The 11,134-nt window shown below is 52.6% G+C and overlaps 1 protein-coding gene across 2 annotated transcripts; it reads right to left on the bottom strand.

Moving 5' to 3' along the window:
* Nucleotides 1-2,408: 2,408 nt before the first annotated feature.
* On the bottom strand, nucleotides 2,409-10,465 carry Foxa3 (forkhead box A3). Of its 2 annotated transcripts, XM_063252920.1 has the most exons (3): nucleotides 10,182-10,465; nucleotides 5,432-5,504; nucleotides 2,409-4,080 (listed from the first exon to the last, which is right to left on the bottom strand). In XM_063252920.1, exon 3 carries the CDS (start codon nucleotides 4,048-4,050, stop codon nucleotides 3,094-3,096), a length of 957 nt encoding a protein of 318 aa, XP_063108990.1. In that variant the 5' UTR covers nucleotides 4,051-4,080; nucleotides 5,432-5,504; nucleotides 10,182-10,465; the 3' UTR covers nucleotides 2,409-3,093. The 2 variants fall into 2 exon arrangements, with proteins under 2 accessions (XP_063108990.1, XP_003464639.1); XM_003464591.4 differs by lacking the exon at nucleotides 5,432-5,504.
* Nucleotides 10,466-11,134: the final 669 nt, after the last annotated feature.

Below are 11,134 nucleotides of genomic sequence, written 5' to 3'. Positions count from 1 at the left end.
TCCCTTGGACTGTGTCACCTCAGGCTCGCAGCCCAGGAAACCTTGTGTCCCAATGGCTACTACCCTTCCATTCCTGATGCCTGGCGTCCTCCTGTCTGTCCATGCGTCCCACGTCTGACCGTGGTACTTTTCCACACTGGACACCGGCCGGCTGTCCCTGGGGTGGGGGTCACACCTGCCTACGCTGGGCGAACCAGTGGCCACCAGACACCCTGAGGGATGGCCCCACCCTCCCCTAAGGACCCTACAACAACACCCCACCCCTCCGGCCACCTGAGGTCCCCACTGGGGCAGCCTCAGCCGGAGCCTGGGGACAGGAAGCCCCAGGCCTGGCCGCCCTGAAAGCCTCTTTCAGCCAGAGCCTCTCCCGCCACCACGGACTCCTCCCGCAGAATAATATTTGGGCTGTTGGCCGTGGGGCGGGGGCCAGATCCGGAGGCCGCCGGGGAGAAGCCAGAAACCGCAGGGCTTCCTGCCTCTGGCTGCCGGCTCGGGAGAGACCCCGGCCCGAGGGAGGGGCGGGGGCCGGGGAGACTGAGGACCTTTCTCTGGGCCCAGTTGTTTTTTCCAGAAACCAGGAGGAATTCCCCGGCCTGCCCAGGACAGCGAGGCTGGTGGGACGGCAGACAGGGAGCCAGCGCGGCAGGGGCGGGGGTGACATGCAGCAGCCGGCAGGGCAAGGCGGGCACAGCAACAGAAATAGAGGGCCTGGCCGGAGAAGTGGCAGGTAGACAGGGAAACTCAGGAAGTTGGGAGAGGGAGGGAGGCCAGGGAAGAAGAGACCAGAGATCCAGAAAATGAGCTCAGGAGATGGACTCGAAGAAAGGAAGCCAGAGTCCCAGAAAGGAGTGAGAGTGTTAGAGAAAGAGGAGACAGAGACACAGCAGAGACTGGGAGCCATCCCACGTGCAAGCTCACATGCACAGGTGCACACACAGATGCAGTATTCACTCTGGGAGGCTGAGGCAGGGGGATTGCAAATTGCAAGATTGAGGCCAGCCTGGACAACACAGTGACATTGTCTTAAAAGCAAAAAAAAAAAAAAAAAAAAAAAGGCCGGGGTGCTGAGAATGTAGCTCATTGCTAAGGTTCTAGGTTCAATCTCTAGTATAGGAAAAAAAAAAAAAAAAAAAAAAGACAATCTTTGATTTTTTTTTTTTTTTTTTTTTTTTTTGATACTGGGAATTGAACTCATGACCATGCACTTGCAAGGCAGGCGCTTATGCTGTGAGCTAAATCTCTGGCCCCCAATCTTTGATTTTTTAAATGATTCAGCCATTGGCAGGCTACCAAAGAATGTTTGAGTGGCCAGGGTGGCCAGAAAGCCCAGGACCAAGAAAGGCAAATCCAAAGACGCTATTGACGAACCCTGCCCACCCATCTCAGCCCTACTGGGTGACCTCGGCCAATTCCTTCCCATTCTGGGCCTCAGTTTCCACTCTACACAGAGAGCTTTGACATGCATAGTTGTGTTTCTGGGACAGGCATACCCTGAAGAGATGGAGAGAAAGACGCCTGGATCCCCAGCAAGACCCACAACCGCCAGAGGACTCTCATGGCCACAAAGGCAACAGACATGCAGCCCCTCCATGCAAGCATACACACCGACCCAACAGGGGCAGACACACAGCAGTGACAAGGGTCACACAAAATTGGCTATATAACAAGAGAGAGAAGCTGACTCCTAGAGATTTCATGGAACATGATGAGGTACAACACAGATCTCTCTCTCTCTCTTCTCTCTCACTGGGCCAGTGCTAAGTAAAAGGAAAAAGACAAAAAAAAAAAAAATCACAAACACAAGACAATGACAGTATATACACAAAGTCTGAGATACCACAGGAAGCTCCTGCAGAGTACTACAGACACACCAGCCCACCCAATTGACCAGTACAGACAAAGGACCATGTGGTAGACCACAGGCACCCCGGTGGGCATAGCGATTGTCCCCAACACACAGACACACACACACACATGCACGCACGCACACACACGTGCACGCCCATTAATAAACCCTAACACACACACGATCTCCAGTTTAACACCTTATCTATCATTTTTCCTTTTCCCCCATTTAACCAAAAACTGGGCAACCCCTAGGGACCCAAAGCCTCCAAGCTGGAAGTGTGTGTCTGGGAAGTGGGGGTGGGGATGAGATGGCCTTGGTCACCGCTGAGCCACCTCCCCCTGCTGCCTGGCCCCAAGGCTGCTGCGGGGGCTGTTATCTGTGAACAAACTGTCCTTGGGGTCAGGGACAGCAAAGAGCCAAAGGTCAGGTCGATGCCTACCCCAGCCCTTCCCCCAGGGGCAGCCAGTTCTTGGGGGCGGGAAGAAGAAGGGACAGGGGATCAGAAAGTCAGACATTCATCCAAGCCCCACAGGGCCCACCAAGGAAGAGAGACTTTCAGTCAGAGGCCGAAGTGGTGCCTTTAATGGTCAAACATAGCCAGTATCCCACTTCCCAGGCAAGAAATGGACTTCAGTAGAAACTCCCCACACCCTGACCAGCCCTTCTGGCTTCTCTTGGACACCTCTGGGGAGCTGGGCATTGGAGAAAATGGAGGAATCGTCTCACCTCCATCCCTCTCCCAGTCAACACCAAAGATACAGTGATAACAGCCAACACTGGGCCATGGTGGCTGTCAATGGTGGTCAATGACACATTGATGTCATATGGCTGATACAGTGGCCCTCCAAGGACCCAATAGGCCAAAAGAGATGCCATGCAGGATGATGGCCAACTCGGCACCTACAGAGCCAAGTCCACCAAAATGTAAGTGGTGCCAGCACCCAGTGGGTCATGGAAGATGTCACTGAGACGATATCACCATCACACCCAAAGGGCCAACCAAGATGTCATCCCAGATGGTGGCCATCAAAGTGCCCAAGGGTTCAATCAATAACATCAGCCTTGGAGGCACTAACATTGTCCGACTTGGTTGTCAGAGTACCAGTGGATCATCACAGTAAGTAATAGACCAAACAAGACATTACCCCAGGGACAAGCAGAGTGGCACCAGAAGAACCAGGCCCCAAAGGCCTGATGGCATGAGTCACAGCCGTCCCCTCCCACCACGTTCCTACCCTCCCCTGCTAGGATGCATTAAGCAGAGAGCGGGAATAGAGGCCCTGGTAGTAGACACCGGACTCCCCATTCTCAGCCCCATACCCCCCAAACCCCACGTCCAGTTTGGGTGGTGCCGGTGTCTGTTCTGACATAAGGTTGTTGATGGAAAAAGGGTGGTTGAAGTTGTAGGGTGCGTCCAGCTTCAGCTCTCCTGGGAGCTCCAGGCCGGTGAAATAGGGCGTGGAGGAAGTGGGGGAGCCGCAGTCCAGAGCCCCCACATCCTCCCCCGCACCCTGGGCCTCAGGCTCTGGGGGCGGGGGCTGCGGCTGCGGTGGGGAGGTAACAGTGGCAGCAGCGGTGGTGGTGGAGGCAGTGGACCCTGGGCTGGCCCTGGTAGCTGAGGTCCCACTGGTCCCTTTCTTCACCTTCTCCTCCAGCTTGAAGCGCTTCTGACGGCGCAGGTAGCAGCCATTCTCGAACATGTTGCCGGAGCTGGGGTGCAGGGCCCAGTAGGAGCCCTTGCCCGGCTTGTCCGGGGATCGAGCCACCTTGACAAAACAGTCGTTGAAGGACAGCGAGTGGCGGATGGAGTTCTGCCAGCGCTGCTGGTTCTCCCGGTAGTAAGGGAAGAGGTCCATGATCCACTGGTAGATCTCACTCAAGGTGAGCATCTTGCCGGGTGCCTGCTGGATGGCCATGGTGATGAGGGAGATGTAGGAATAGGGCGGCTTGGCGTGGGCCAGAGGTCGCCGGTAGCCCTTGGGCATCTCCTTCCCGTGTACCAGCCCAGACCCTGGGCCCCCATACCCAGAGCTGCTACCTCCGCCACTGCTGGCACCCAGGCCTGGGAAGGTGGGCCCCAGGGCTGCTGAGGGGGCAGGTGGTGCCAGAGGTCCTGAGGGCAGTGGGGAGGCAGGGACCCCCCCGGTGGGGTAGGGAGAGCTTAGAGGGTTTAAGGTCATGTAGGAGTTGAGAGGCGCCATGGTGGGCACTGGGGTTACGGGAGAGTAGACCTGCCAGGAGAGAAAGACGGGGGAAAGGTCAGTGCATTTCCACCAACCAGTAAGAAATCACAGGACCCACCGTGCAACTGTCCACCTGTTGGTCTTGCCGCAACAGTCAGGCAGACGATGCACACCTGTAACCCCAGCACTCTGGGAGGCTGAAGTGGAAGGATCGCAAGTTCAAGTCTAGCCTGGGCAATTTATTGTCTTAGCAAGAGTACAAGTCCCTTCTATCATTATCTCTTTCCAGAGACAGCTGTGCCTTGAAGCCTCCTCTTTCTCCTCGGATAACCACCCTGCACCTCCCCATTCTCCAACCATCATGCTCCCACACACACAAGAGGTCACACTTGAAGTGGTTCTCAGAGTGTGTTCCAGGACCCCCACCACCCAGTCCCTGAGGTCAAAACCATTTTCCAAATGACATCAAGACATTATTTCTGGGTGTGGTGGTGATGACTGTAATCACAGTGCTCCGGAGGCTGAGGCAGGAGGATCCCTGCGAGTTCAAGACCAGCCTGTGATACAAAGTGAGCTTAAGGACAACCTGAACTACATAGGGAGACCCTGTCTCAAAAAGAGAGAGAGAGAAAAAGACAATTATTGGCCTTTCTCTCTCCCTGTTTCATGAGCATTTAGTGGAGTTTCCATGACACTGATATTGACACAGAGAAGGCAGAAGCAGCTGATACTACAGCCAACTTCTATTGAGACAAATTTATTTGCAAAACTGTGACCCTGTTCTTCTTATTCAACCTTTGAAACATAGTTAGTTGTTGTTTTTTTTTTTTTTGGTCTTTTTCTTTTTTATCAGTACCGGGGATCGACGACTGCCTGCTTGCAAGGCAGGCACTTATGCCGCTGAGCTAAATCCCCAGCCCCTGTTGTTTTTGAGACAAGGTCTTCTCTGCAGTGCAGGTTGGCCTTGAACTCACTAGGTAGCCCAGGCCGGTCTCAGACTGATGGCAATCCTCCTGCCTCAGCCTACCAAGTGCTGAGGTTACAGGTGTGTGCTGCCACACCCAGCTCTGAAACATAATTATTTTAATAAAAACACATATATCTGTAATACAATTCATAGCCCTTTAAAAAAATAGTACTGAGGATTAAACCCAAGATCATTGCATTAAACAACATCCACATTCCAAGTCCTTTTTTATTTTTACTTTGAGATAGGGCATTGCTAAGTCACTAAATTGCCTGGGCTGGGTTTGAATTTGAGATCCTCCTGCCTCAGCCTCCCAGAGTCTTGGCATTACAGGCAAGCATCACCCTGCCCACCCATTAGGGCCATTTTAAGGTAGATTAATACACAATATTTTTAAAATGTTTCAGTTTCAATTTTGAATATGGTACGTACCGATAGACATAACCCACATTAAAAGAAACTGTTTGGGATCTTCAGTAGTTTTTGAGTGAAAGAGGTCCTGAGACTGAAAAATTAAGAAATCCATTTTTTGATTTGAAAAAAAAAAAAAACTGAGAAATTCACCAAAATTGGCAGTCAACTACAAAACTAATAAATTATAGTTCAATTTTAATAAGTAGTTAAAATAAATCTCTGATAATCTAGCCAACTATGTATCACTTTCTATCACTTTTTTATATTATAAATCTAGTAGGTTCTTTGTTTTTCTTTCTTTTTCTTTTTTAAATGAAAACTTGCCACACGGCCCAGGTTGACTTTTGAACTTAAGTGATTTTCCTGTCCCAACCACCTGCATAAAAGGAACTACAAATGTGTGTCGCTGCACCCAGCCTAAAAATTATTGGTTTAATTTATTTTACTCTTTTTAACTTTGGGGGAAGGGTAGGGCCATGATTTCTTTGTGTGGCTCAGTGGCCTTGAAATCATGGCAATCCTCCTGCCTCAGCCTCCCGAGTGCCAAGATTACATGTGTGTGCCACCATGCCTGACAAAAAAATTATTATTTTTATAGGTCAAAAATTTTATCTGGCTACCAATGTGGTGAATGCCTATAATCCCAGCATTCAAGAGGATCTTAAGTTTGAATCCAGGCTACAGATCAAAACCCTGTCACAAAAACACAACAAAATGTGATTAAAAAATCACATTTCAACCTAAAATATAAGTCATCAAATCTAAGATTCACTGTAAGTTACACACTTTTATATATCAATATAAAAGGAAAAATACCCACTTAGATAAAATCTCTGGATATAAAATGCGTTTCATTTTCAGAAATGTTTAAATAGGGAAAAATATGCTCAATGAAACATGGTAGGCATCATTTTGCCTCTGAAAATCACCCTCTATATATTCTTTTGTCATTCAACACATTTATAGGCCACCTGCTCTGTAGCACACTGCTCCCAGCAGTTCCCAAGAAGGATTAATGGATTAAATCTCCTTTCATCCTAAAGCCATGGTTGTGCTAGTGGTTGATAAGGGCTGGGGAGGTATTGATATGATGCCCATTTTACAGCTGAGTAAACTGAGGTCTACAAGGTTGTCAAGGAAAAGGAAAAGGCATCATAACTGGGATTCTGAATTCAGCCTGGCCCCCTTCAGACCTGTATCCTGAACCAAGGCAGACAGAAATGTCCTCATGGGTGGTGGTGACCGCCCATCACCCCAGCACTCTGGAAGACTTGGGCAGGAGGATCACAAGTTGGAGTCTAGTCTGGACAATCTAGTTACTTAGTAAGACCCAATATCAAAATTCAGAAAAATAAAAAAGGCTTGGGGGATGTAGCTGAGTGAGAAGGACCCCTGGCTTTCATAATCCCAGGTGCCACAAAACAAGCCTCCAGAGGGGACAGTGTACCAGGAAGACAAGCCGGCCCAGATAAGCAAGGAAAACATCAAAGCATTGCGGCTCCCCTACTATCTTCCCTCCATCTGCCCCATCTGCCCCGCCCCCTCCCCAGCTGAGTCAATCTCCTGGCCCTGGGGGTGCCCTGCCCTCGGAGGGAGCCACCTCGGCTGTGGGCTGGTGGACACCATCTGGTTGCCTGCCGCCGTAAGATCTGCAGGTCCCAAAGTCCAGAGAGAAGAGGGACTCAAGCAAGCCGCTGGGGGGGAGTCAGAGACAGGTGGCCACCAAGCCCAGGTGGTGTCTCTCCCCAGCAGCGCTCTCAGGCCAGCCTTCTGGAAGCTCCTGGTCTGGCCATTCATCCTCTGCATACGTCTGTCTACCTCTCCCTGTCTCCACACCAGTCTCCCTTCTGTCTCCTCTCCTGCCCTGCCACTTCCTTCACCCTCCATCCACCCTCCAACTCTCTCCTCCTGCCTGTGCACCCCAGTTCTTCCCCATCTCACCCAGTCCCTGCCTCTCGGCCATCCACCTGCCCCCCCTGGAGTGCTCTCCTGTCTATCCCACACCCTCTGGGTCTGGCAGGAGTTCTGGGGACCTCTGCTTCTCCCTCCCCCAGCACTGCTGTCTCCTCAGAAGCCCCCCCACTCACTGCACCCCCTGCTCTCACCCTAGTTGGGTGCTTCTGCCCCTCCCTAGAATAGGGAAAGAGGGGAGGTGACAGACTGCGGCGGGGAGGGTGTGTGTGTGTGTGAGTGTGTGTGTGTGTGTGTGTGTGTGTGTTTCTCTTGAGAGTACTAAATCCCCCAGCACCCTACCCCACTTCTCTAACCCGGAAGGGCTCTCTGGGACCCCAGGGCCCTCTTTTTCTAGTCCCACCCACCCGGAAGTTCTCTCTGAGGTCTGACCTCAAAACCTCCAGCTGCTCTAATCCACCCAGGCTTTCCCACACCCCGTGGCTGGGATGAACCCCTAGTGTCCGGCTCTGAACCGGATCTCCCCCCATAGGGCGGGGCTGAGACTGGGGGGAAGCTGTCAGGGATCTGCACCCCCACCCAGGAGGTTGGATTTTTCTCCCCTTTCATTTCCTTATTGTCTCCAAAGAAGGAAGAAGGGCGTGTCGGGGAGCAGAGAGAGGCCAGGAGAAATCAGAAGTCTGGTTTTCAGTCCCAGACTCTGCAGGTCTTCAGATTTCCCACTTTAAAATGAGGGAGCAGAGTTGGGCGTGGTGGCACATGCCTGTAATCCCAGTACTTGGTAGGCTGAGGCAGGAGGATCATTGCAAGTTTGAGACCCGCCTGAGCTGCAAAGTGAGACCTTGTGTCAAAAAAGTGTGTTTGGGTGGAACAGAACTAGCAATTGGGAGGCTGAGGCAGGAGGATCACAGCGAGATTCATGGCCAGCCTGGGCTACATAGTAAGTTCAAACAGTCCAAACTGTATAGTGATACCCTGTCTCCAAAAATTAAAAAAAATTTTTTGAAATAAATAAAATGGGGAAATAATTGGACCAGTGGTGTGTAAGGAATTGGGACCTGTGAGAACACCCCAAGGTGATAATTTTCCAGCAGCAAGGTACCAGCATCACCCCAGCAGGAGGGTGCTATGTTGAGAAATGGCTTAGGGACCCTATCTATTGGTTCTTGGTCTGGGTTGAGGGCCAGTGTTTCTTTCCCTGTTGTTCTGACTGATGGAAAGAGGTTGGCTATCTGATAGGAAGGCCGGGGAAAGCCTCACGGTAGCCCCCCCAAATCATTCCCAGCCCTCTATAGATTGGCTTTTCCAAACCCCCCTCCCATTTCTCGTTTCTGGCACAGTTTCCATACAAACTCTGACCCATTAAGATGGTCCCCCAAACACTGACTTCTGCCTACACTCACTCAATTTACTTCCTAAGGTGTCCCCTGGAACAGAGGCTTGTAGTTGTATTGGTCTCCTTAAATCCTATGCTCAGCTGTCCTCTCTCTCTAGTACCTGGGAGCCCCCACTCTACCTTTCCAGCAGTACAACTGAACCTCCAGCCACCCCACCTCCACCCCTCCAACATCTCAATCCCTTCCCCAGTTGGCCCTACCATGGTCCAACGTGCACCTCACACCTCCCCAGACCCAGGACAGGCCCCTCCTGGGCACCTTGCCAAGTCCCAAAAGCCTGGGGATCCAGGAATCTCACCCGACAGCCTCCAGCCCTAAGTAACCACCAGATCTTGACTCCTTGGAAAGCCCAGCCATTTCCAGCCCTACACCCCCACGTCAAGCATAGTCTCCTTCCAGGTTAGGAATCCAAGGGTTTAGACCCTGCCATGCCCACCTCCCCAGTCTCACAACACTGATTCCTGTGCAAGTGAGTGAAGCAGGAGTCCTTGCAGCAAGAGAAACTGGAGTTAGATTTGGGGAAGGACTATCTGCTGGGATGAGGATGTGAGGATGTGCCCCTGCCACCTACTCCAAGAAGCCTTCTTGGAGGTAAGACTGGATGGAGACTTTAGCAATGGCTGGGTGGTGCAGGACTGGGGGGAGACTGGAGGCGCCTAATCTGAAATCCTCCAGCCTCTGACTTGAGGAGTCTTGCTGAGGGTCATGGGTAGGGATGGGGCTGGGGACCAAGAATGACTACTGCAAAATCTGATGGCCATACCTCTTACTTTCAGGTCCCCAATGCTGATGCCATCTGGATGCCTGTCTATTCAGGCCACCTGTTATTTCAGATCTCCTAAAAGAAGCTTCATCTTTTAGAGAACCTCTGTCTCTTACCCCTGAGCTCTGCTGGTCCCTTATTTCTGATCCAATCTTAGATGGACAGCTGATCCTTATTCCTGAACCCCAATCCTAGTTTCCATCCCTCTAACCCCATCTTTAAATTAACTCTGTATTCTGACCTTGACGCCCACCTCAGACTTCTACAATGGTGACCTCCTCCTCCATCTCTTAGTTTCTAGCTTTCTCCATCCTTTTGAACCCCACTTCCTGAAATCCTCCAGCTCTGCTCCCTACCGTGGAGCTCTCTGATTTCCTACCTTTGGCTTGTTCATTTTAATTCCTTAGGATTTCGGAGCCCCAACATCCAGCCTTCATGCTTAAGGTGCGACTTGACCCTTGCTTGAATTTCCCACCCATGCTAGCCACCGGCCCCACTAGCTTGCCTAAAGTGCGCTCTGAAACCTTGTCTCCTGTCCCTCACTGCCACACCTGGTCTCCGTGTCCCGGGCTCCTAGGCTCCCCAGTTAGATGTCCTGGCCACCATTTGAGGGCACACTACTGTCCCTGACCCCCATTAAAGCCCACATCCCGATACCTGCCCCCCACTATCCCCTCCGCCATCCCGGAGGACACACCTCGCCCGTCTCCGGGTAGTAGCTCCACTCGGCCAGGTCATGGGCCTCCATCTTCACCGAGCCCAGCATCCCCCGGGCCTGCGCCCCCACCCGCACCGGCTCCAGCTCCGGCCCCGGTCCCGGGGGAACACGGAGGGCCCGAATCTCTTGGCGGGCACGGCCCGAGTTGCGACCGGCGCTCGCCCGTCCGACCGCCCGGGGTCCCGCTGTCCCGGGCGCCAAGGGAGGCGGCCACGCTTTATAGCCGGGACACCCCCGCCTTCGCCTGCCCCGGGCTCCCCTCCCACGTCCCCGAGGGCGGTGCGTCCGGAGTGGGGCGCCCCCTGCGGGATCGCCAGGAGACAGACCTCAGGCGCCGGGAGCCTCAGCCCTAGCACCCGGGAGCTGGCGATGGATGCAGGAGGAAGCTACAGGTGGGAGACACGGCTGATACTAAAGATTCTAATGGCAGAACTCGAGGGTCTTTTTACTCCAGGGGCTTCATCATGTCTACCCCAGAGGGCGAAACGCCAGAGTGCAGTTGGTCCGCTGTGGAGGAGAGGGGACTCGGGGCGCCACAAACTTCAGAGTTACCGAAATGCCAATAAAAGGACCGGTCAAAGATGCTCAAAACCAACCACATTCCTATTGGACAGACGGGGAAACTGAAACTTCCGACGGCTGCAAATGCTTCCGACTGTGTACAGGATGAGGACCAGAAGTGGAAAAGATCGGGGCCTCCGCTCAGATCCCAGGAGCGTGTCAGACCACCTCCAAAATCCAGGAGCTTTGCCCTCGGGTCTCCTCGCTAGCACTAGCTGACCGTCCAGGGACTCCAGACCTTTGTGAACTACACTTCCCAGTAGGCTCTATTTTAACTTCCGTTCTGTTCTTCCGTCATAGACTACATTTCCCAAAAAGTATAGCGCCCGACGGACTGAAAATGGAGGCCACTGGGGCGGAGACAGGCGGGG

This window comes from Cavia porcellus, unplaced genomic scaffold (assembly GCF_034190915.1).
Source record: "Cavia porcellus strain 051 isolate PalLab524CR breed Dunkin Hartley unplaced genomic scaffold, mCavPor4.1 scaffold_7, whole genome shotgun sequence".
NCBI lineage: Eukaryota > Metazoa > Chordata > Mammalia > Rodentia > Caviidae > Cavia > Cavia porcellus.
Note: the sequence above shows the minus strand (reverse complement) of the source record. Positions and strands in the feature narration are given on the sequence as shown.

Excerpts from the sequence above, each read along its gene's own strand:
- Foxa3 (XM_003464591.4), bottom strand. The coding sequence starts at position 10,250 with ATGCTGGGCTCGGTGAAGATGGAGGCCCATGACCTGGCCGAGTGGAGC. Across the intron at positions 4,081-10,181 it reads ACTACCCGGAGACGGGCGAG|GTCTACTCTCCCGTAACCCC; the intron begins GTGTGTCCTCCG and ends CTCTCCTGGCAG.